Source organism: Bubalus bubalis, chromosome 16 (assembly GCF_019923935.1).
Source record: "Bubalus bubalis isolate 160015118507 breed Murrah chromosome 16, NDDB_SH_1, whole genome shotgun sequence".
Classification (NCBI taxonomy): domain Eukaryota; kingdom Metazoa; phylum Chordata; class Mammalia; order Artiodactyla; family Bovidae; genus Bubalus; species Bubalus bubalis.
Window position 1 is genome coordinate 22,638,227 of NC_059172.1, and position 26,048 is coordinate 22,664,274.

At 36.5% G+C, this 26,048-nt stretch overlaps 2 protein-coding genes and 2 long non-coding RNA genes across 11 annotated transcripts in view; 1 reads left to right on the top strand and 3 right to left on the bottom strand.

Annotated features, from left to right (window-relative positions):
* Nucleotides 1-26,048, top strand: part of IMMP1L (inner mitochondrial membrane peptidase subunit 1) — a 76,876-nt gene that overhangs the window by 49,718 nt on the left and 1,110 nt on the right. For 4 of the 6 annotated variants that reach the window (XM_006060822.4, XM_025265756.3, XM_044929315.2 and 1 more), the window contains 3 exons: nt 1,961-2,087; nt 22,880-22,990; nt 23,831-23,992. In XM_006060822.4, the coding sequence (XP_006060884.2) occupies nt 1,961-2,087; nt 22,880-22,990; nt 23,831-23,899 (307 nt within the window). In that variant the 3' untranslated portion in view covers nt 23,900-23,992. Of the gene's footprint in view, nt 1-1,960; nt 2,088-9,205; nt 9,707-22,879; nt 22,991-23,830; nt 23,993-26,048 lie in introns of those variants that run through there. The other 2 variants (XM_006060823.4, XM_044929316.1) reach the window with 2 other exon arrangements.
* On the bottom strand, nt 3,727-20,022 carry LOC102403246. Its single transcript, XR_006640082.1, has 3 exons — nt 17,907-20,022; nt 16,545-16,657; nt 3,727-3,786 (listed from the first exon to the last, which is right to left on the bottom strand). It is a non-coding gene; the product is annotated as an uncharacterized LOC102403246 (long non-coding RNA).
* LOC123465003 lies at nt 21,270-23,831 on the bottom strand. Its single transcript, XR_006640083.1, has 2 exons — nt 22,176-23,831; nt 21,270-21,984 (listed from the first exon to the last, which is right to left on the bottom strand). It is a non-coding gene; the product is annotated as an uncharacterized LOC123465003 (long non-coding RNA).
* The window catches only part of DNAJC24 (DnaJ heat shock protein family (Hsp40) member C24), a 76,953-nt gene continuing 76,025 nt past the window's right edge, over nt 25,121-26,048 (bottom strand). For all 3 annotated transcript variants that reach the window (XM_044929317.1, XM_006060821.3, XM_025265758.2), the window contains one exon: nt 25,121-25,531. In XM_044929317.1, coding sequence (XP_044785252.1) covers nt 25,401-25,531 — 131 coding nt within the window. In that variant the 3' untranslated portion in view covers nt 25,121-25,400. The remainder of the gene's footprint in view (nt 25,532-26,048) is intronic.

Here is a 26,048-nt window from a genome sequence, read left to right on the forward strand (position 1 = left end):
ACAAGAGATACTCTTGCTAGCTGCTTGTTTCTAAAGACAGAATAGCCATCCATTTAGGGAAGATAAAAGTCTGCATATCTGGTATCTAAAACACATGGATTTTTCAGTCCAGTGGACAGAACTCTCATGCTTGAGACAGTCATCCCTTATTACTACCGTACTCTTTGAACAGTCAATGAGCATCTCATTTATAAGATGTGCTCTACCCTATAGAGAATGTTAGGTTGAGTAAGAGGTTGATCCTTCATCTCAAAAGCTTATAATCTATTAGAATAATACGGATGATTATAAATGATATAGGAAAATTTGAATCTTAGTTCTTTTTAAGTTTATTTTAAAATGCTATTTGAAAGAGTTGAGAGTTCTAGGTAATCTTTTTTGATCTAAGTTCTGTGCCTATAATATCTGGTTAGACCACTGGAAGTTCAGTCTACAGTAATAATGCTTTCTATAAAAAAACTGACTAAATTATGAATTTTTATCTTGCCATTCAAATGCAGTTTGTTTTGAGGGTCATATTGATTTTTTTGTTAACAAACTTAAGCTGAATAAGACTCCCACAGAGAACATTTCTTTCCCCAAAGCTAGCCATAATCAACTTTCTAGTATGTTACATATGTTACAATATTTGCAAATGTCTTCATCTGAACAGTCCTGCTGCCATAGTTCCAGTTGGTTGAAAAGAGATGCTTTATCCCGTTTTCAAACAAGTGTAAGCCTTATATTGCACTCCAAATTATAGAGTTTAGTGTTTTAATAGCATTCAGCTCTTATTAAGAATAGCCTGAAGAAATGACTATTCTGAATACTGTTGTAATTTCTGTAAAATTTCTGATAAAGATGCTATTTTTACTTTCCTTACATACATATCTTTTCCTTTTTGATTAGTTGTTAAGAAAAATTTTGTCATACTTTTCAAACTAAACCTTATTTTATTAGTTAATGATTGGCAGATGATAAACATAATTTCCTTTTTAACTTGACTACCAAAAAGCTTCAGACTCATTATAATACTTACATATAGAAATAACTAGGTTTCTAATTTAACCATCATCACTTATTTTTATGACTTTTGATTTTGATATATGTATCTTTTATCATAAGCAGCATCAAATTATTTTAAGAACTTGGTACAGACAATAAGTAAATATATTAAATCCTTTCAAGTGTGAGCAACAGAATTCATTTCATGCTCATTTCATGCAGAAAGAGTGTTGTATTCTTTTTGGTTGGGACATTAGTCCTATATTTTTGTCTCCTTCCTTTCCAATTTTAAATATCTTACTTAGTCTTCTAATACATGCAAATTGTTACTTATTCCATGAATCATCTCTTCCATATGTAACCCTGTCCATATTGGTTTTATATGTATGATATGCCAGTTTATTTTTTGTATCTTATGTTTGGACAGCTTTTAGTATTTTTTCTGGCTAAGTCTTCTGAAAATTTTTCTTTAAATATAAGTCCTTTTGACTGTACTGTGAACTGTCTAGGTTTATATAATTTACATGCTGCGATTTCTCAGTTCTTTAAGCTCTAGAGAAACATAGATGATGTCTCTACCTTTATATATGCTGTAGAGTCAGTCAGTGTTACAGGCAGGGCAGTAAAATTTGCTTGGTTAGTCTGGTGATATTTACATGAATTGCTTTTTTATAGTTTTGGGTTCTAAAAATTTAGACACAGAAGTAACAGACTAAGTACAGTGCAAGAAGGTAATTCTCGTGGAATTGTCAAAAATTTTAGAATCTTCTAATAGTTTTTCCATCACTCTCATTTTTGGATTCTGACCCATAAAGTTAGTCTCAAGGTTCTCAAAGCTGGTAAATGTATGGGAGGGTTAGTATGTGAGAGGATAAAGGGTGTGGCTTTAAGTTGCTTTATAAAAGTATTGTAGCAGTGCCATGCATGTGTTTATATTTAATAATAACACTGACTTTCTTTGACTTTTTCCCCTCAGAGGTGACATTGTGGTTGCAAAAAGCCCGAGTGATCCAAAATCAAATATTTGTAAAAGAGTAATTGGTTTGGAAGGAGACAAAATTCTCACCAGTAGTCCAGCAGGTTTCTTTAGAAGCCATAGTTATGTAAGTAACATTTCAATTATGTTATTCATTGGTATCACAGTTGATTAATGTTAACTGAACACACTGACAAATGAAAATAACTTATTCATGTTTGAATATAAGCTAAAATGATGTATTCAGTAGGATAAGAATATCTAAGTGTATGTTTGTATCACAAACAACATGACCGTTATAATTTATATATTTTATTTCCTTTTAAAGCCCCATACAAACATCTCAGTATTAGTTGTTGAAGGCAGGATTCACCAGCGGTGTCAAAATATTGGGCAAAGGTTTGAGGGAAAATAGTAGATTTGCATAGTCTCAAAGTATCTCTCCCAGGGTATTTTTCCAAAGGGAGAAATAGTAACTTTATGGAGGAGAAACCTGGCAGACACTACCTTAACTGAGTGCTCAAGGTTAGCTTCACCAGTGATATGACATGCCAATATAATGTAGCCCCTGAGTTGAAGCACTGAGAAGGGCACATCACTTTTGTGGTATTCATGTAACAAGAAGTTATAGCCTCAGTCTAATCATGAGAAAACAACAGACAAACCATAACTGAGGGTCAGCCTGCAACATAACTGACCAATACTCTTAAAAAATGTCAAAGTCTTTAAAAAAGGAAAGTCAGGGATCATCATAGTTTGGAGGAGACGAAGGAGACGTGACAACTAAATGCAATCTGGAATTCTGGCTTAGTTTTTCCACTGGCTTGATAATGAAAAATTTGGTAAAATCAAATGTAGTCTTATATAGTTTTTTTTTAATCCTATTTAAATGTTCAGAATAGATATTTTGTATACTTTTGGTGTAGTCAACTTACCAACCCAGTTAGGAAAAAAGAGCAGATGCAGTAGAATGGAAGAGTGAAGAGCATGTAACGTGTCAGCCCCCTTCACCAATCACATGACTGCCGAGACAACGTGTAGCTGGGGTGGGGCGGGGTAAGGAGGGCCTTCTGTTTACTCAGCATATGCTGTTCTTACTTTAACTATAAATTTATTTTCTACTTTTGTTTAAATGTTCTGTGTCACTATCAGTTTATTAATAGAACTGTTATATCTATTAAGTAACTTTATCTTCATCCTCAATGTAAACATATAATTAGGAGTTGAATTGTCTTCATCATTGTAAATTTATTTTTACCTGTAATAGCCTCTGTTGCCCTATTAAGTAAGTTTGATCAATAGACTATTAAATAATCAATCTATTATTTATTTACTTTCCTTAATAGACTATGGTTCAGCTGTGCAAATGTTTATTACACTTTTGATGTTTATTACTACAGTGCTAAACATCCTAGGAATCAATAGCTGATGGTGATCCTAATGTTAAAGTTGAGAATGTAGTATCAGGTAAAGCATCAGTATTTTTCTGTGGTCTTCATTATGGATACTTATCCTTTTGTTTTTCAAATATGTTAGTTATTTATATAATTATTTCACCATCACATGACTGTTATCATTTCATGAAGCAGTCTAGTCACCTCTAAGTTGCTTTAGCAACAAGCATATACTTGAGGCCAGAATTCAGTTCAGTCGCTCAGTCCTATCCAACTCTTTGCAACGCCATGGACTGCAGCATGCCAGGCTTCCTTGTCCATCACCAACTCCTGAAGCTTGCTCAAACTCGTGTCCATCGAGTCAGTGATGCCATCCAACCGTCTTATCCTCTGTCATCCCCTTCTCCTCCTGCCTTCAATCTTTCCCAGCATCTGAGGCCAGAATTATCAACAGACAGATGATAAAACATATAAATGATAACAAAACATAAATTTCTGGGTACTTGTGTGCAATTGTACTTTGTACAGTGTGCACACTGCTGTTGTTGTTTTCTTCTGAAATTATTAGAAGAGGAATGTTAGGATGAAAGGATTTAGATAAAATCTCTGCTTACTAATCAGAAAAAATAACCAGGGGACTATAAGATGTATTTTTTTATATATGTATAAATATTCTTTTCAAGGAAAACATCCTTTGGATTTTTATGTTTGATGAGAGGATAAGTTAGGGGCCACTGCTGTTTTGTTCCAGATGTATTCCATTCACTTTGGTATGCATGTTATAAACGTACAAACAATTGTGATAATTTTGGTCAACACTTAGCCTGTATTTACTTTGTACCAGAATAAGTACAGGGTAAGTGTTGAAACTCTTTCAAGGATTAGTTTATTTAATCATCATGACAGTAACCCAGTAAAGGCAGTTAGTAGTGGCATTTAACAGACAGGAAAACTGAACAACAGGGAGGTTAAATAAATTGCTCAATTTCAAACAGTTAATAAGAGAAATAGTTGGAATTCAAACACAGATAGCCTGGGTCTATTGAAAAATTTGTATTTTTTTTTTACTATGCCAGTACTACTTCTCCCAAAGTATCCTCCACTTACTATTCTTATTTTTGCTCCTATCTCCTCAAATTGTACTTCCCTTACAATGTATTTGTCTTAAACATTTTTAAAAAGAAAGGCAGCTATTTCTGATCAGGGCTAGTATTAGTTCTAAAGACAAGCCAGTGATTTTTGAAGGCTTCCCACCTCCACCAGTTTTTCTAGGCTGAGTTTTTTAAACCATGAGAATTGTGTAGCTATTACTGAACTACTTGAGCAGATGTGTTCCATTAATCAAGGTGATTTATAACAAAAATTCATCCAAGTTTGGAGCACTCTGGAGCGATATCCAAACTGTTTGCGATCTGCCCCTCTAGAGTGGTCCCTTTTCCAGCTATCTCAGAAGCAGACTGGTGCTGTATTTTATGAAAGGGGTTTCCTTCCCATATCTGTGCACCCTTTCAGAGAAATATTTGTTGTTTATAAGTTATGAAGACAATGCTATTCAGATCTTGATTGAGCTGCATAATAAGGATGATGTATATTAAATATGTTTTGAATTTCAGGCCAAAAAAACCCAACAACAACATTCTTTTAAGTAGGTGCTTCAGAAAGCAAAACACCAAAATTTTCATTTGGAACCTAGAATATAGAGTTTAGCGTATCAAAGAATTAGCATTGTTTTTAAGTTGGCGAAAAAGAACATAGACAGTTAAGTGATGTGAAGCTGTTTTATTCATTCCAGAGTTCCAAAAGTCCATATGGCAAGCAGTAAAGATGATTTATTTTTTACAGTAAGCATTTGGAAACTAAGCAGTCCCTATCAAGGTGTTGCTGCAGTGGTTTTGCTTTTTTTCCTGATATTGAGGCTAGTAGTTTTTCCCCTTGAGTTATGGGCTGAGCATTGGTACTAGGAAATGAGCTTAAATTTGTGACTCTCAAAAGAAACAAATTTCACTCAGCTCAAACATCTTGAATAACTTGCCTTTCTATACTGTAGGAATTCCTCAGTTAGCTGCTAGAAGCCACTAATTTGCCAAAAATAATTTAATTGGAAGAAGCATTTAGCAGGTAGGAAATGCATTAAATGAACTAGCATTCTTCTGTTGATCAGCACAGCAGGTGATTTAACACAGACTCCACTCCCCTAAGGAATATAGGGCCAAGACTCAGGAAATACGGTAAAATTTTGTTATAAAGCTAATAAAGAAACACAGAAAAACACTTTATACTCTTTCTCAGGGTAACATTGTGATAGTTCAAAGCTGTGATTTTAATTCATAGTGTAACTGTGTTACAGTTAGGCATTTTGAAATACAGTAAGTTTGTATCAGCAAACAATCCTGCTATAAAACCTCCCATCCAAACAAACAGACCTTTTGGGCACCATAACCTGCTTTAGGAAAGAGTTGTGCATACTTACCGACTCCCCTGTGAACTTTATATTCTCTTTTGAACTCATTCCACTTAGACTTTGATCCCTGGGAATTCACTGGAACGGTTCTCATGAATGTTCTATTGTTGATCGAGTGGTCAACTTTCAGTCCTCCTTCCATTTGACCTACTGTTAGTATTTAAAGTAGTTGTTCTTCAGGCCTGTTTTCACTTAGTTTGAAGAATACCACTGTCTTTAGGTTTTCTCCTTTTTCTGCTTCTTCCGAGTGTCCTTTGTTGATTCCTCCAAATATTGGAGTAACTAAGGGTTTGTATTTTAAACTCATTTTGTTTATATACGCACACATAAGGTGACCTAATCCTGTCTTGAAGTTTTAACTACTGTCTAATTTAAGTTCTAAATTTATATCAACCACAGATTCTTTCCTGAACTCCAGAATCATATATCTAATAGTCTGTCTAATATTTTCCTCTTGAACTTAGTATGTCCAAAACTAAACTCCTGATTTTCCTTCCACAACTGGATCCTCCTTCACATATTCCCAATCACCAAAAGGCGACTCCATTCTTCTGCTCACTCAAGTCATAAACCTTGGAGTCATCCTTGCCTCTCTTCCTCTTTCATCCTCTCATCCAATCTATTAACAAATCATGATGATTATATCTTGGTTTGAAATTAGGAAAGGAGTATGTCAAGGCTGTATATTATCAACCTGCTTACTTAACTTTTATGCAGAGTACCTCATGCAAAATGCCAGGCTGGACGAAGCACAAGCTGGAATCACGATTGCTGGGAAAAATACCAATAACCTCAGATATGCAGATGGCACCACCCTTATGGCAGAAAGCAAAGAAGAACTAAAGAGCCTCTTGACGAAAGTGAAAGAGGAGAGTGAAAAGGTGGCTTAAAACTCAACATTCAAAATGACATCTGGTCCCATCACTTCATGGCAAATAGATGGGTAAACAATGGAAACAGTGACAGACTTTATTTTCATGGGCTCCAAAATCATTGCAGATGGTGACTGCAGCCTTGAAATTAAAAGACACTCGCTCCTTGGAAGAAAAGCTATGACCAACCTGGACAGCATATTCAGAAGCAGAGCCATTACTTTGCCAACAAAGGTCCATCTAGTCAAGGCTGTGGTTTTTTCCAGTGGTCATGTATGGATGTGAGAGTTGGACCGGCCATAAGGAAAGCTGAGGACCAAAGAATTGGTGCTTTTGAACTGTGGTGTTGGAAAAAAGTCTTGAGAGTCCCTTGGTCTGCAGGGAGATCAAACCAGTCAATCCTAAAGGCAGTCAGTCCTGAATATTCATGGGAAGGACTGATGCTGAAGATGAAACTCCAATACTTTGGCTACCTGATGGGAAGAACTGACTCACTGGAAAAGACCCTGATGCTGGGAAAGATTGAAGACAGGAGGAAAAGGGGATGACAGAGGTTGAGATGGTTGGATGGCATCACTGAACTTGATGGACATGAGTTTGAGCAAGCTCCGGGAGTTGGTGATGGACAGGGAAGCCTGGCGTGCTTTAGTCCATGGGGTTGCAAAGAGTCAGACATGACTGAGCGGCTGAGCTGAACTGAACTGATGTCTTGTAAAGTAGAATTCGACCACACATTGCCACCATCACCATACATCCTGGTGCAAGACAAATTTATCCTACTCTTGTTTTCTTGTAATAACTTCTGATCTTCTCTCTCTGCTTTTATCTTTCCCAACTTTTTGCCTCCCTACTATTCACATAGTAGCTGAAATCATCCTTTTTAATAATGATGCTTTTTAATAGAAATAATGTTAGACTCTTCTGCCCAAAAAGCTCAGTAGCTCCCCATCTCATAATAAAAGCCATGGTCCTTTTGATAGCCTAGAAGACCCATACCCTTCATGCTCCTTGTTCTTGTAGTTAAAGTTTTATTGGAACGCACGCACACTCATTCATTTCTGTATGGTCTGGGACTCTCACTAAAACAGCAGAATTGAGTTGTTGTAACAGAGACTGTATGGCCTGCAAAGCTTGGGCTCTTCACTGTCTGGTGTTTTACAGAAACATTTGCTGACCTTTGCTCTAGAATATAAGATTCTTAATGGCAGGGATTTGTTTTCATCTCAGTTAATTCCCCAACTCCTAATCTTTTATTTGGCATCTGGTAGATACTTTAAAAATACTTGAAGTTTAGACAAATGTCCATATAACTAGAGTCTGACGGCGTTTCTTTTACTTTCTGTTCTACTCAGTTTCTTCTTCTGGTTTCTCCTGCAGACTTGCTCTGGAGTAAAGTGCATGATGTTCTATTTTTCAGTGATATAGATGTTCCCGTACGTCAACACATTGTATGCTAATACTGAATTGGCCAATCTGTGTTCATCCTAGTCTTCATAGAATACTTGAAAACTCCACCTACTTCCGTGGTAGAGCTACTTGACCATTTTGCATAATTGCAGGTGAAAGTTGTAGAAAATACTGGAATGCCCCTGTTACTTTGTGCCAGGATAGCATTATGCTGATTAAATGTTTATTTCCCTAAGTGACTTCTGTTTGATAGATTTTAGTCCTTTTATTAGAGCAGACTAAAAATCCACCTGCCTCTGAATGACGTACTCTGAATTTGGTCTTGTCTAACTCTTCTAAAGGAATGGTGGAACCTGAGGTACCTTGGACTTACTCCCTTACTCTCATTTTGAGGGAAGATATAATTTCCCAGAAATGGTATGGCAGTTTTGTTACTATGAAGGCTAAAGTTGCCTTTGCAACATGTAGTACCCACTAATTAAGTGGTGTGGTAAAGAGAGTTTTCTACATTTCAGTAGAAATGATGTGCTTTTGGACATATTTAACTACTCTGCAGATATTTTGTCCTTTTGATCCTTTTATTGGTTGGCAGCTTAAGGATGGATATAAGTTATTACCGGAAGTTGGTAAACTTTCCTTTAAGTGTAAACTGCTTTCCAGTGGTTGGTTGTTATAAAATGAAGAATCTTTTTTTCTAAATGTTTCAAATAATTAAAACTCTATTTATTGAATTTCAGTTTTTCAGCCATAGCGGCCGCTCTGTATTGGAAATGAGCATGGTACTAGAAATATGATTATGGAGATTTCAGTGTTTTCCTGTAGTTAAAACATGGCAATCTTCTGCTACTGTTAAAGAAAACATCTGTACTTATTAGAAAATTTTCTTTTACTTTTATTTTTGACCTATCAAAGATCCAGTTATATAAAGCTTTTTGGTTCTAGATAACATGGATTCCAGTGTCATACACAAAAGGTGAAATGTTCATCAAATCCTGCTTTGTTACCACAGTAGAATAGGTGGATGAGAAATGTAGTATTTTGTCTCCTGATCCTGCCAACTACGCCACTTGTCTCACTCTGTATCACTGTGCGCACTGTTCTTTAAACCCAGGGTAGGCGAGGAGGGAGCCAAGAGCCTGGAAGAAGACTGGAGGAGCCACAGGAACTGCAGACACGTTTATTCTCTCCTGGCTGACACAGCAGCCATAGCACCAGCCAAAACATAACCATAACGCAGTCCACCAGGGCGTTCCAGGTGAAGCTTGAACATGCTTACACACCAACAGTAGCCTGTGGACTACCGAGTACCTCCTGATGAGCATGTGCAAAGCTATCAGTGATCTCAGCTGTTACAAAATCTTTATTTACAAAACTTGGGGCAAGAGCACCTGACCATGCCATCTTGGCTACTTTGCTTTTGCCCTACATATTTCTTACATTTTTCTTTTGTATTATAGAGTATCTTAGTAACAGTATACTTTATTGTAACTTATTTATAACATTTTATAACAATTTGTAACATTTTATACCTTTATAACCTTGTTATTGGCAGAAATGTAAGAAATAGAGAGTTTTACATTTCAAAAAGAACTGATTAAATGTTCTAAGCATGCTCTGGTCTATAGTGTTCTTAAAAAGAAAACTTTGAAATGGGATAAGATGCTGGTAAAAAGCTTTTTTACTGTATACTGAGAAGTATTTATATAAAATTGTAAGCTGAAAAATAATTGGACAACTTAGAAAATGGGCACTTTATAAACACTGATAACTCCCAATGTGTCCTGTGTATTTAGGTTATAGTCCACATCTTTGAATACCCTAATGCTGTTTTTCTGTTTGTTTAAATGTCATTTACTTTAGCTAAAAGTCACAACCATATGGTCTTCTATTGCCACTTGTATTATAAACAGCAAAAGTACTTCTTTGTGGGGAGAGGACTCCTCAGATTGAAAGGGCTTGTTTATTATAAGCTGCTGATACACTGAATCCTTATGTCATTTAAATAGAAGAACTACCTAATAATGTCACTTATTACAACTAGGATATCTAAACAAGGGACTTGCTTTTTGCAGACTACAGTGATAAAAACCTGTGCTTCACATCCATTTCTCAGCAACGGCTCCCAGGGTAATCAATCATGGCATACTGCTAATGCCTTGATTGCAGCTGATGCAGAGGAAATTTGTTTACTTTTTTGCTAAGTGAAGTTCACTGCGGAGATGACGTGACTTTTTCATCCTATAGCTAACACAACTGTGAAGATAAATTTGACTTAGTGTTTACAATTCTGAGGTGTTTTTCTTCTGATGTTAACACTAAAGAATCATCTTTGAGGCCCTCAGTACTTAAGCATTTTCTGATGTGTTCCCTGAACATTTTCAGAATATTTTGATCTTAGCTTAACGATAATATGTAGTTTATAAAATATTATTTTACAGAACTGTATTTTATCTTAATATGTGTTTGCATATGTATGCATATGTATTTGTGAAAATCAACATTTCTGTTGAAACAGTAGCATCTTCCTGAAACTAGCATGTTTTGCTCACCTGAAAATATTCTAACCACTCAGAACTGGAAAGTCAGTGCCATTGGTGGGATTCTGGGGAGGCATTTATGCAATTCAGTAAAATGCCGTATTACATGTAGTTTTATCTACATGTTATATGAGACCTGTATATACTTAGGCTGCTTAAAAGTAATTGGGAAAAATTACTGAGCATGAAATTGTAACGCTACTGTTCAACGTCAGCGTCTAGACAGACTCGCACTCTGATAGTAGTAAAGAGAATGTGTTCTGAGTGGCTTCTGGAAAGCTGCCGTTGACCAGGTGGAACATAGTCAGATGTCTTCTGAAATAAACAACTGAATGAAATTCTTCTCTTACCACTTTGGGTAATTAAAATCCTACAGGTTTCTGTGACCCACTTAATCTATAAAAACATTCTCACTCTACCAGTCTTTACCTAAAATAAGAATGGAAAAGAGGAATTACGGATTTAAAAGCAAGTATGCATGTTATAAAATAGTTGAAGATAGTAGATTAGCTGGAAAATACTGACATTACAAGCCATGATACTGCTCACCTAGATATCTGAACATACTTTCCTCCTGGATTGGAATTTTCATAACTATTTTAAGCAAATGTCAGAATTGTTTAGTTTGGCATAGCTGGTTTACATCCCTACTGTTAACACACATACAGAGCCAACAGGGAAGGGAAACAAAGTACTTAAGACCATAGGGTGAGTAACTTAAAATTCTAAGATTGTAACTCAAGATTCTGATCTACTTCCTGTACATTGTGTGTTTAAATCTCTAAATCAGGAAGGATTAGAGAAACCTTCTGTCATCAGAAGAGACTTGAAATTTGACTTCCCTTATGTAAAGAAAGTCAGGGTAGGTCTGGGGACATAGACTGATAGGGACTTCTGACCCTAACTGCAAATATACCTAACCCCAAACAAATCCCAGCACCAGGCGTCGTCTTTAATGAGACTGTGCCTCAGGAGCAGGGGAAACCACTGGACTTAGGAGGATGGAGAGAAGACTTCAGCAAAAGGCCTTTAGGAGGCTACCAGGGCAGGCACATTTGCCAGACAATAACTTCACAATTTTCCTATTATTTATTCATGAATTCACTAATTCCATTAATTCTAAACATTACTGAACATTTACTTGAGGGTCTCCACCATGGTAGAGTAGGTAAGTCCCTGCCTGCTGGCTGTCCAATAGAACTTCCTGCAAAAATGGAGTAGTCTGTATCTGCACTGTCCAGTGTGGTAGCCTCTAGGTTCATGTGGCTGTTGAGTATAGGAAACATGGTTAGTGTGTCTGAGGAAATGAATTTTTAGTTTTATGTAATCTGTAAGATTAAATGGTGACATATGTTACTAGTGGCTACCATGTTGAACAATACAGCTTTAAGAATTTGTAGTCAAGTTGGAGGAGCAGACAAGGAATTACAAAATGGTGTAACATGATATTCATCTACACTGGGGTGGATAGGATTACTCCAGACTTGGGAGGTCAAAGTTGAACTTCTAAAGGATAAGTGGGAGCTTGGATAAGATCCTTATCCAAGCAAGCAGCATATTTAGGTTCTAGAAGGGAGTGCAGCCCTGTACTTTGGGCAGCTGTGAAAAATAAGTTCCTACATCTGGGACATAACAGTGGCGAGGGATGACTAGCAAAAAGAGATAAAAGTGAAAAGATAATCAGGGTTGAATTCCTTGTATGTCTCAAGCAGGGGAGTTACTTTATTTTGGCCACACCACATGTCTTGCAGAATCTTAATTCCCAGACCAGGGATTGAACCCATGCCCCTGCAGTGGAAGCACAGAGTTCTAACCACTGGACCACCGGGGAAGTCCTGGGAGTAACATTATCAGACTTAGTTTTTAAGAGATCACCCTGATACTAATATAGACTAATCGAGGATAGTTTAATAAAGGATGATCGGAACAGGAGAGGCCGAGGCAGGAAGCCCAGTTAATAAATAGGCTGTAAGACATAATTGAGACAATAACATTAAGAATGGAAACCAGTAAATGTTCGGAGAAAGATTAGGAGAATGTCTAAACAGGATTGGATGTTGGAAGAAATGCATCATCTATCTCTGTTGTTAGAGGCAAAAACTTGGGTCAGTTTGGGAGTACTCTGGAAGCCTGTATAATAGGCTTATGATTGAGTGTACTTAAAATGAGTACAGTGGCAATGGAATTGAAGTGAGAAGAAAACAAGTGCTTTCCCAGAATGATGTCTGGGTGTTATACGATTCCCTCCTTGACGTCCACAGTATATTTTCATGATGTCTTGTTAGTCAAAACAATGTTTTGATGCTTCTAGCCCCCAGAGATCAACCTTTTTAAAGATCTTTAGCTGTTCTCTTCATATCTTAACATTAACGCAGAAAAAAAAAATCATGTGTTGTCCATCTGCCTATTTTGCAATTTTGTATTCGCAAAGCTACATGTTATTCTAAATAACTTCCAGGGTATGGGACATTAGAATTCTGTTTTTAATAAAACATAAAAAGGAGAAGTATCAAAGGAAATCATGCAGCACAACACTTTTTTTAAGGCGTTAGTAATGCCAAGTTCAAGAATACTTTGTATCTTTTATTTATAGTTCCATTTCAGGTGTAAATCAGTTTTCTAGCCAATCTCTGTATGAAGCAGTTATACATTGGGGCCATAAGAAATTGAAAAGAGATATGGAGATTCATCTACAGGAATAAATCCATATAGGGATGAGTTTTGACTGGGAAGAATTATTTGAAGTCCCAGGAATAATTCAGTGGGAATATTTGGTGGAAATCTATTAGCACATATTCTTTATAGTAAGCATCTGATTTACTAATTATTTAGACTTTTTCTGTGAACATGAGAAAACTCACTATTTACATATTTACCACTATGTTCTACTACTCTTTCAAATATCCTGTTTCATTAAATTAGGCTCATCTTTTGGACCGTGAGAACCAGAGTGGACGTCAGGCTATATTAAAATGAGAGTACTGACATAGTTTTGAAATGAGAATATAAGGTACTTATTTTAAATACTAATCCAAATACACAGCAGGTAACCTTGTTACATATAGAACAAAAAAGAAGTCAGAGAGTGAGATAATAGTCCTAGGGGGAAAAAAAAATATAGGATTGGGGTGTTAGTATTAGATGGAAGGGCCTATTTATTGCCTTCAATCCCAACCTTTTCCCCATTCCTCTGCCTTCTGACAAGTTGGTAGATGGTTCTGAAGAAGTAAATGCTTCATAAGGAAGAGCTTAGGTATTTGATAGTCAATAAACATTGCTTGGAAAAGATCCCTATTAAAATATTAAAAATGTTGTTCTTTGCTACATTTGGATGATTTGGTCTTAAAAACTGAATTTCATTAAATTCCATTAAATCAGTTGGCATAATTAATACGGCATCTATTCAAAATTAATGTACATTTTTAATTATAATGGATTCAATTCAAAGTCTTGGCTAGTACCAGAACTATATAATTGAATACAGTGTAAAAGAAAAAGGCCAAAAGCATAACGAAAGTGAAATTGCAAAGCACAGTTCACTTTGCAGAGAACTGGATAGACTTCATAAAAAATCAGGAACAAAGAAAGCCCGGCAGGCATCATTCATCCAGCAGCTGGAGCAAATGTTAATAACAATAGCTAATATTTAGTGAGTGCTTACTGGGTGCCAGGAACCTTATGTGTTATTTGTTTTTTAGAATATTTCTGTAAGGCATTTAACTAGTCCCAGTTTTATAGATGAGGTTTAAATAACCTGTCCAAGGTGTTTAACTAGTAAGTGGCAGACCTACAGTTTGAACTCAGCCCCAGAGATTCCTGTTTAGGCTGGATGGAGGTATTGAGTACTGAAGGAGATGATGAAGGAGCTTAGCTTGCAATAGCTATGAGAATGAGCAAGTCAAGTCTTAGACTAAGCTCTAAACCTGCTCAGCAGGGAGATGCTCAGTAATGAAAGAGAACCTGTTGGTTGAAAGCATCCCTCATCCTGACCCTCAGCCCAGTGCTGTAGGTGTAGTCTACTAGAACTTCTGTGTAAATTCCTCTTCAGTGATAATTGGCTATGAACCTAAAGTGGCACCATTTTTAAGTAGGGAAAGACAATAACAGCTCCTGGGAATGATGTGGGATAGGATAGTAATAAGTCAGAATTTAAATGGGGAGAAAAAGAAGCAAGACTGCATAGAAATAGTATCCATTGAAATAATCAGTGTGTTAACGAGTCACGCCTGGGCATTATACATGTTAATCCCTTAGTCATGCATTTGGGAGCACTTCCCTCCCCAGATACTCTACTCAGGGAGACAAGTATGGGCAAAAAGTTGTGGCAAGGAGAATGTCATTAAAAATAGAATCTGAGTGAAACTGTTTCTTGAGTTTTGCTTTCAAAGATACCCATCCATAACTGACACTTGGGACAGCACCATTTTACAAAATTAAAGATTAATAATGTTTTCTCAGTTTTGTGTTCTTAAAAGAACTTCTCCGTGATTACCTCTCAGGGGATTTAATGTTTCTCTTTTTGACATGCATGTCTTTATCGTTTCGGTGGTTTATATAGGAAGGTAAACTCCAACAATTACTTACTGATGGTGTTCCCAGTTTTGCCCTTGCATGAGTCATACAAATACTGGGCTGTGTGTGAAGTTCTTTAAAACTATATAATTAATAAATTATCTCATTTCACAAGCGTTCTCTCCACTAGTTTGTGTGCATAGCATCTTACTATGACTACATTTTATATGCCTCTCCTTTTCCTTTTTCCAGGAAAAAAAGTCATGTAAAAAAAGGATTTCAGAAGCTTTACCCCTCCCCCCCGCCCTTATTACCTTTATGATTTTTGTTTCTCCAGTAATTATTGTTTTCTTTACATTCACAGTCATTTTAGAAGAACCATTAAAGAGTCATGAACAATAATAAGGCCAGTGCATATCCTGCCTTTGCTGATTATAAATTTTTAAATATCTGGCAAACAGAGAGTTAATTAAAAATCAGTCTGTTACTAGGATTTCCTGTTTTTTGAAACTTTTGAAAGGTTGAGCATACAAATATCTTACTCTTTAGTCAGAACTTTTTCTTAATCAGTCTTTCCTTAATCAAAGAATAAGTTTGATTACAGTTTAGTAAATGTGTTATTTGATATTGTGGACTTTTTCATCAGATTTCACTTGAATCAAGAAAGGTAACACCTGTGGGTTGGTTCACAAAAGCTGCTTTTGTTCAATGGACACCCGCAGGCCATGAGGCAATTACATCTGTTGCTTGTACTATAAAGGAGGCACTTAACTAGACCTCAGTAAGTATAGCTGAGAACCAGAGGCTTGATTCTTTTGTCCTGCCCTGAGATTAGGTTTTATCATAGCTCAGGAGGTAAACCTCTGACGTAGAAAGGAAAAACCAAGACTGATTTAAGGGTTCTTTTAATGCTTTAAAAGTTAGCCCTAAAGCTAGCTTTATCTGAGACACTGGGAAAATTCAAAGTTGAGCAAAAATTTCTAAGTGGCATTGTAGACATATATTCATATATTCTTACTCAGTCTTGTGCATTCATTCAAGTTGTCATGGCATATTTCCAGAAGTACAAACAGAAAAAGTAATTAGCTATTTTTAAAAGTTTTGGTTATGAGAAATGATGAACAAAGACGTGGAATTAGGATTTCCACTTTTGGCCATTTGTAAAACATTTATTATAAATATGAGTTCTACTTTAATTGGGAAGTTATAATGGCTTTTTACAAATAATTTAAAATACCCGTGGAGGATTCATGTTGATGTATGGCAAAACCAATACAATATTGTAAAGTAATTAGCCTCCAATTAAAATAAATAAATTTATAATAAAAAAGAATATATTTTAATATATTTTATCTGTTAATATTTTATTATAATAATATTGCTATAGAACTTTTTTCTTACCTGGTTTGAATTTTGAACTTAGTGATAACCAATAGATTAATCCAACAGACAATAACTGTGTTTTGAGTTAGGAAATTTTTGTTCTGTTCGTTGCTTCATTCCACTCCACTCACCTGAGCAGAAAGGTCAGGTTTTAAGTTTTGGACCCATACATACCAAAAATGTGTTGTACTTTATATTTATTTAAATAAATAAGTTCATAGCTAGACTAATATTTCAGTTACCTAGAGGTCTAGTGACAATACTATAATTGCAGTCATTTACTTGTACTGTGCAAAGAAGCAGCGCCTGCTGTATGGATTGGAAGTTGGGTCTAATTCCACACAAGCAAAGAAAAAAAAATTGTTTTTACTTCAGTAAAGCTCTTCCTGACCTGCATTGTGATGGACAATGTTCCCTTTTTAAAAAAGTACAAGTATTACTAAAATAACTAGGCATATTAAGACACATATATGTGTGTGTACATACATATGTAATTGAATTATCTAAGTAATACATGGGAGAAGGCAATGGCACCCCACTCCAGTACTCTTGCCTGGAAAATCCCATGGACGCAGGAGCCCGGTGGGCTGCAGTCCATGGGATCGCTAAGAGTTGGACACGACTTCACTTTCACTTTTCACTTTCATGCATTGGAGAAGGAAATGGCAACCCACTCCAGTGTTCTTGCCTGGAGAATCCCAGGGACGGCAGAGCCTCGTGGGCTGCTGTCTATGGGGTCGCAGAGTCGGACACGACTGAAGCGACTTAGCAGCAGCAGCAGCAAGTAATACATACTGGTCCCCAAAATGTAAATTTTGAAATACATAAAATTTTGTGGGTTTTTTTTTTAAAGTAATTATACCTAAGCATACCTTGTAATTTTTTTTCACTGACTGTATCCATGTAAGTCCTATTGTTATTGTGTAGTAGTGTAACTCTCTTGTGACCACATGGACCGTAGCCTGCCAGGCTCCTCTGTCTAAGGGATTTTCCAGGCAAGAAATACTGGAGTGGGAGAGACCCAATTTCCTTCTTAAGGGAATCTTCCCAACCCAGGGATCAGATCCACATCTCTTGCATTGGCAGGCAGATTCTTTACCACTGAGCCTCCAGGGAAGCCCCAAGTCCATTAGCTGTCTGCTGGGTGTGACTATTCTATAAATAAACTCTATTTAACTTCTGCCTCCTGAGGAATATTTATTCTGTTGTCAACTTTGAGATGCAAGAAATACCATATTCAGCTTCCTTGCTTATACATATGGCATGCTGAGTTTGGCAAATCTTTTTGAGATTTTGATAGGCAAAGGATAGAATGAAAACATACAGGGGATGCCACTGAAGGGGAATCAAGGTAGAGATGCCAAATCACACCTTACTTACTTTAAAATTTTTAGTTCTCAACCAGAAGGATTCTCTTCATATTATGAGGTATGCTAAAAAAAAAAAAAATAAGACTGTAAAAATTAGATAATTTGAACATCTAGCAATTATGGAGTAACTGGTGCTGAACTTGCTCTCCTTCCATAAAGAACTGGAAAATTGGACAAACTATGTAAAATAAGTGTTTTCAGACAGTGTTCAGCAGGCAGTACAAGCCAGATTCCTGGGAGAAGGGAAACGAACAAACCTTATATTTTTCCCTACTTCTGCCTTTAAGGCAGTTTGCAGAGGTTCCGAGGAAGGAAAATTCAATCAAAGGACAGTGGTGTTGCTGAGTTGATTAGGGTAGAGGGACATTTAAGTGGTTGGAATTTATGCATCAAACCACTAGGGAGAAAAGAGCCACAGAATGATCTTGAGAAATATGCACAAGTGTTCTCTTGGATTTGGGGCTGAACACTGAATTGTGCCCCCATATGGTGAAATTTGGGCTTCCCTGGTGGCTCAGACAGTAAAGAATCCACCTGCAATGTAGAAGACCCGGGTTCGATCCCTGGGTCGGCAAGATCTCCTGGAGGAGGAAATGGCAACCCACTCCAGTATTCTTGCCTGGAGAATCCCACAGACAGAGGAGCCTGGCAGGCTACAGTCCATGGGGTCGCAGAGTCAGATACAACTGAAGCAACTTAGCAGGCATGGTGAAACTTAGAGACTGAGCAAAGAACAGCTAGTGGGGATCAGCCTAGCAATTTCCAGAGGTCATACAGGGCTGAGAGCCATTGGAGTTTTTACCAGCCACAGGGGAAGGATCTCACTGAATATCCGGAGTATCCAGAAGAGACCGTGGAATATCATGCCTTAAGAGTGGGCTAGACTAGCCCTTGGAATAGTCAGTATGAGACCCAACTTAAAAACAAGGCTTGAAAGGAATAAGCTGATTCACAAACTTAACTGCCTTCTAAAAACCAAAGAGACCTCCTCAACATTCAACGCTGTCTTAAAACAAAATCCGCTCAACAAATGAGTGTTCAGCTCAGTCACAGATATGTAAAGAAGTGGGAAAATGAAACCCATGACAAAAGAAAAATAGATCCAGAAATGACAGAGATAAATGGCAGAAGTAATAGTCATGTGCTCTTAAACAGTGGTCCCCAGTTTCTTTAGCACCAGGGATCAGTTTCCTGGAAGACAATTTTTCCACTGATCGCAGGGGATGGTTTCAGGATGATTCAAACACATTTATTGTGCCCTTTATTTCTATTATTATTATTATATCAGCTCCACTTCAGATCCTTAGGCATTAGATCCTAGAAACTTTGGGACACCTGCTCTAAAACATAAATACTTTCAAGGATCTAGAGGGTAAACATAAGAAGGGAAGAAGTGCTAAATAGAAGAAAGAACCAAGTGAAATTTTAAGAGTGTAATTTATATGGTCTTTACAGCAGGTTGAAAAATGCAAAAGAAAAGATAAAGATCCTAGACTGTGAAGAAATATTTGCAATAGCTGTCAAAAGACTTGTACTCAAGGTGTATAAAAAAGACCTCTTAAATGAAGAACAAGAATTCATTTTTAAAATGAGCAAAATATTTTTCAGTAGACATTTCACAAAAGATATACTATAGGTACTAGGAAACATACTTAAGAGAAATGCAAGTGAAAACCAGTGTGATAACAAAATAGCCTACTCGACAGGCAAAACTTTTAAAAACTGAAAATACCAAGGTTATAAAGCAACAGAAACACACATACATTGGTGTTGGGAATGTGAAATGGTATTATTTTAGAAAAGTTTAAGGTTAAACATACACTTACGACCCAGAAATTCCACCCTTATGTATTTACTGGAAAAAAATAGATGTGTATACATCAGTGTTCATAGTGCTTTATTTGTAATAGCCAAAAATTGCAGGTTACTCAAATATCCATCAACAGGTTCATGGGAAAAAATACTGTGGTTTACAATGGGATATTCTCAGAAGGGCTTCACGGGTGGCTCAGTGGTTAAGAATTCACCTGCTTGTGCAGGAGACACGGGTTTGACCCCCCAGATCCCTGGAGAAGGAAATGGCAACCCACTCCAGTATTCTTGCCTGGACAGAGGAGCCTCGCGAGCTACAGTACATCGGGTCACAGAGTTGGACACAACTTAGCGCCTGAACAACAATACTCAGCAGTAAAAAGAAATGAAAGACTGATACATGTAACAGGTATTAATCATTTAAAAACTGCTCAACAAAAGCCAGACACAAAATAGTATGTACCATGCAGTCTCCTTTGTATGAGATTTAGGAACAAGTTAAACTAGTCTCTAGTAACAGGAGACTGATCACTGGTTGCCTAGTACGAAGTATAGGGGTGGGAGGTTGACTGGAAAGGAGGGAACTTGGCATGATAGTAATGTTCTACATCTTGATTGTGGTAAGTAATTACACAAGAGTGCACATTTGTCAAAACTTAAAATGAGTCCATTTTACTGTAAAGTATATGTCTATAAAATTGATTTTAAAGTGTACACCCTTACCCCATATCAAAAATCAGTATGTGTTCCAAAAGTAATTTCAAACATAATGAATTGATAGTGAGTGAGTAATTGATAGAGGGGTAGGTCAGCAAAGGTGACTGATTTTAAGACTCAAACTTGAAGGTTTTCCTGTTTATAGAGAGTGAGTGAGTGAGTGAAGTCGCTCAGTCATGTCCGACTCTTTGCAACCCTGTGGACTGTAGCCCACCGGGCTTCTGCATCCATGGGATTCTCCTCCAGGCAGGAATACTGGAGTGGGTTGCCATTTCCTTCTCCACGGGATCTTCCCGACCCAGGGATCGAACTCAGGTCTCCCGCATTGCAGGCAGATGCTTTAACCTTTGAGCCACCAGGGAGTTTATAGAGAAGCTCTTATTAAAGGTACCATCAGTGATGAGGCTGCTCCCTTGATTTGTGTACTTTATGCTGCTGCTGCTTAGTCTCTTCAGTCATGTCTGACCCTGTGAGACCCCATGGACTACAGCCCGCCAGGCCCTCTGTCCGTGGAATTTTCCAGGCAAGAGTACTAGAATGGGTTGCCATGCCCTTCTCCAGGGGATCTTCCCTGGAGATCCCAGGGATCGAACCCTGGTCTCCCGCATTGCAGGCAGACTCTTTACCATTTGAGCTACCTGGGAAGCCCACATATACTATTTCCAGATATACTATTTTGTTATTTTCATCTGTGACCTGAGATGTACTCATTTTTCTACTTGAGCAGCCTTATGCTTCACAGCATGTAAATCAACTTATTATATAGGTATGAACTAACTTTGCTATTGTCCCTAGAACCTATAGTAGTTCTACCAGTAGGAGTTAATGATCTTACAATATCTGATATTCTTTCAAAACACTTTTATTCTTTCTCTTCAAATAGATTTGACACTTAAGTGTATCTAAATGAAAATATTTAGCTTGATTCATTTTGGGCTAATATTTCTACATAAAGACATTCCAAAATTATATCTGATGTAAAGTGTACTTCATATTTTACATGCTTGTACAAATTAATTTTCCCAAAAGTTAAAATTCAGAGGTGATGGCAGTGGAGGTGAGGGGAGAAACGAAATAGGCAGATCACAAAGGATTTGGGGGGCAGTGAAAATATCCTGTATAATACTGTGGTAGAGGATCCATGTTGTACACTCATCCAAATTCACAGAATGTACAACACCTAGAGTGAACCCTAAGTAAACTATGGGACTTTGGGTGATTATGATGGTAGTGTGAGTTCACCAGGTGTAACAAATATGCCACTCTAGTGGGGGATGACAGTAACAGGGAGGCCACGCATGTGTGGGGGTGGGAGGCATACGGGAAATCTCCGTACCTTTCTCTCATGCTGTGAACCTAAAACTGCTCTAAAAGATGGTCTTTAAAAAAACAAATTGTGACATTTAAAAAATCAGTCATTTCTTACTAAATCTAATAGGACTATTTTTCTTCACATAAGGTTCCCAGGTAATAACTGGTCAAAAGAATAGTGAAAATTAATTCCTTCCCAATAGATCGTTTTGGCTAGTCAGTAATTCAGCTTTCTTGGGTAACAAAAACTGTAAAAAAAAAAAAAAAGAAACTTTAAAATACAATTTTAAAAACAATTGGTGGAGAGTAATTTTTAAAGTTTATATTGAACAGACATTAATAGGCAAATGTCTCATATCACAGAGCACTTTTTACAGTAACATGTTCTAAATATGCTTATGATTGTCATTGAGTAAAAATTTAAATTTATGTTATTTACCAGTTAATACACAGGACATATATAAGATCTTTTCATTTAGTAGAGGGTCACCATCATTAATTTCACAACTGATGATTTTATAATAGGTCCTTCTAGTTCTTGATGGTCATTACTGAAGTATATAATACATTGAAGATATGGCCTGTACAAAGGCAGAACAAGGATCTTAATTAGAATTCTGACAAGCCCACTCCAATAAAATGATGAGATTATTTGTAATTGATGTCACAATCAATTACCAGTTAGTTCATCATGAACATTCTAATAGGTCTGGCCTTGGTATTGGCCCCAGGATGTTGCTGAGTGAGTGGCTGCCCTGCTTATGCTGTTATTGAGACAGGGGGGGCACATTTTCAGTCAGCATCCTAATGACCTCTTTTGAAGTCTATTAAATTAATGACCCTGTCACACTGTTTTGATCTCTCATAACTTCAGTTTGGGGTTTGTATAACAAATTAATGTTTGGGAACCATGTGGCAAAAGAGGTCTTTTTAAAAGTTGAAATATTAATACTCCTTACTAATATTTAGTAAAATTTATTTTATTTTGCCAGAGATAATAGCAAAAATGCAAACCATAGGGTCTGACTATATTTTACAAAAGAACTTTAGGACATTCCTTGCTACCTCCAAAAGACATAAAATTTTTTTATTCATAGCATCCATATTTGTTTTGAAAGGGGGTGCTTTCTTCTCTAATTCTAGGTGCCAAAGGGTCATGTCTGGTTAGAAGGTGATAATCTACAGAATTCTACAGATTCCAGGTACTATGGACCTGTTCCATATGGACTAATACGAGGACGAATCTTCCTTAAGGTACTACTGTTTTCTGCTTAAGATGCAGGCTTTCTTTTCTGAGCTGGGGGAAAAAAAAAAAACAACAAGAAAAAAAACCAGTTTCTTTCAAATGATCTTTGAAATCTTTAGGCTGTTACAATGGCTACACCTTAGGAACATGTTAACCATAATAGCTATAATAAACATTACCACTCCCCCATTAGCACAGGTAATTGAGAATATTTTTGTTTGAATAACAAAGTTCAAATTACTTTAGTGGTAGCATAAGAAGCTTTTAACTTTCCAAAATTTTAATTTTCTCTCATACAACTTTTCTAACCATATTCATACCCAGGGCACGTATTAATATGCATTTGCAGAAGAGCAGTCTAGAGTCCAGCTAGCTGGAATGCAGGGATGTCCCAGTTGTTAGTAAGTTGTTAGTAAGTTAGTAAGAGTCATGTGCATCGCTGTAGTAAATCACTGAGTCAGAGTAAAGATTGTTATTGTTGGCCTTTCCATTTTGTCACAGGCAGTAAGGAGAAAAACAGACATGAGTACTTGGTGCTGTTGGATAATTTACAGGATTTTTTACACTTAGCAGATGTTATACTCAAGTGCTTAGGCTTACAGTTAATTTTGACAGTCGTGAAAGAAAATATACACACATAAACATCTTATTTCTTATATAATGTTTGAATGTTCCACATTTTAGATTTTAAGTATGTACACAAATACAGGTTTACTTTCTACAGTGTTATTCTGATGTGGAAAATTTGTTCTTGATTGTAGAAAAAGGAGAAAGGGATGGCAAGGGAAATATGATGATGCTAATAACATTGCTTTACTAATTGTCTTCAATTACATTTGATTTTACAGATTTGGCCTCTGAATGATTTTGGATTTCTACGTGACAGCCCTAATGGTCACAGATTCTCTGATGAGTAGCAAACATTCTTTTGATTTGATTATTGTCTTCTGTTCAAATGAGTTTACTGTCACTAAAACCATGTACTTACTAATAAACTATTTGTTATTCAATTTTAGTTATTTTTAATTGTTAAATATAAAGAATAAGCACCACACACTCTGGAGGCTGTATTTGTTCAAAATATATGGATAAAAATATAATCCAAAATAAGTCATCTAAATTTAGATATAAAAGTATTTTTAGGGAAAACCTAGAACAACCTCACTTTCAAATTTTTGGTTGTATAGGTATAATGAAAATAATTTACTCCTCTTGAATATGCCTCATACTTTAGCTATATTCACAAAGTAGAGTAGTAACTAGTCTTATTAAGTCCAAACCAATAATCAATACCAAGAGTTTAACCTAATAAAAAGCTGCTAAGTCATATGCTTGGCTCAGTCATTTGAAATTAAGGGAGAAAGTTTCAGTGATCCCATAAAAGATTTCTTAAAATTTTTTTAAATGAGTTCTGACTTACTCTGTACATAGAATAGTAAATATATAGAAAATCAAAGTCTTTATAGTTAGCTATAATCAATAAGAACACACTTAAAAAGTCCATTTCATCATACCAGCCACACAATAGCCATATTTTCTGACTCCAGGGCTATCCTTCTTTCTACAGTTGCCATTTCACTTTATTAACTTTGAGATAACCTAATGAATATCCATAATTCAACTTTCATCATGGGGAAGCTAGGCTTACATGTTATTCACAAAGATTCTAATCTAATGACCTGAGATTTGAGACAGTTGTGTAAAAGGCGTATTAGTTTAGCAGCTAGATACATCAAGTTAATTCAAAAACAGCAACTACAAAAGAATATGATGATTCTATGGCCCATTAAACAGAGAAGTCACTGGCACCCCACTCCAGTACTCGTGCCTGGAAAATCCCATGGATGGAGGAGCCTGGTAGTCTGTAGTCCATGGGGTCACAAAGAGTCGGACACGACTGAGCGACTTCACTTTGACTTTTCACTTTCATGCATTGGAGAAGGAAATGGCAACCCACTCCAGTGTTCTTGCCTGGAGAATCCCAGGGACGGAGGAGCCTGGTAGGCTGCCATCTATGGGGTTGCACAGAGTCAGACACGACTGAAGTGACTTAGCATCAGCAGCAGCATGACCCATTAAAAGAGACATACATACACGAAGAAAGGAAAGTTTGTACCAATAGGAAAATGAACCAATAATAAAGTTTTCAGGTGGGAATTTATTTAATATAAATTTAAATTCAAGACCCCTTTCTTGTGATCTATAAATATAAATACATATGAATGATGAAATTAATTTTGTCTTAATCCAGGTAGCCTCTGCTTGATAGTCTTATCTTTTCTCTGCAAAAGTAGAGCTGAAAAAAAAAAAGAAATCCTTTTTTTTATCAGCTTTATACATTTGCTTGAATGGACAGGGTGGAGTGGCCTCTCCTCCATGTGTCTGAATACACTAAAGAATTCCACTTAGTGAACAATGTCAGCGATAATGAAGGAGTTCGATAATTAGTGAACATGTATCACAAGAAATCAGCGTAACTTCTTCTGCTTCATCCTTTGAAACACTGTATTTTCCGCCACATCGACAGGTCAGAGAAAAGGAATGATCATCTGGAAAGAAAATAAAAAACACTTACATGTAAATACATGTAAATTAACCACCTTTTTAAAAAGTGCAACTATTTCACAAAAATGCAAAATAAAAGATGTCAATATAAAATATATATAAATGAAAAAATGTATAGGGGCAGTGTTTCTAAGAATTAGTTACTAAAAGGTCATTATCTGTGGAGGAGAAGGATGGAAACTAGGAAACGCTAGGCCAAAAGTCTCGTGGGGGAGAGGAGATGCTCAGGAGTAATCAGTGAAATTTATTTGAAGTCTTATGTTTCTTTAAGATTCATATAAATTTTATATTCTTCTGCACTGTGTTTATCTAAAGTATTACTGTGAAGGAAAAAGAAATAGCCCTACTTGTCTTATTGTCAAGGAGCATCCCTTTGCCTGCAGTATATCATTTCAGAAAAAACTGCTGAATTCAGCAGATTCCTGTCTCTTCTGGTATCACACTATTTCAGGAATTCTGATTAAAATATTAGGTTGGTGCAAGGTTGATATTGGAATACAT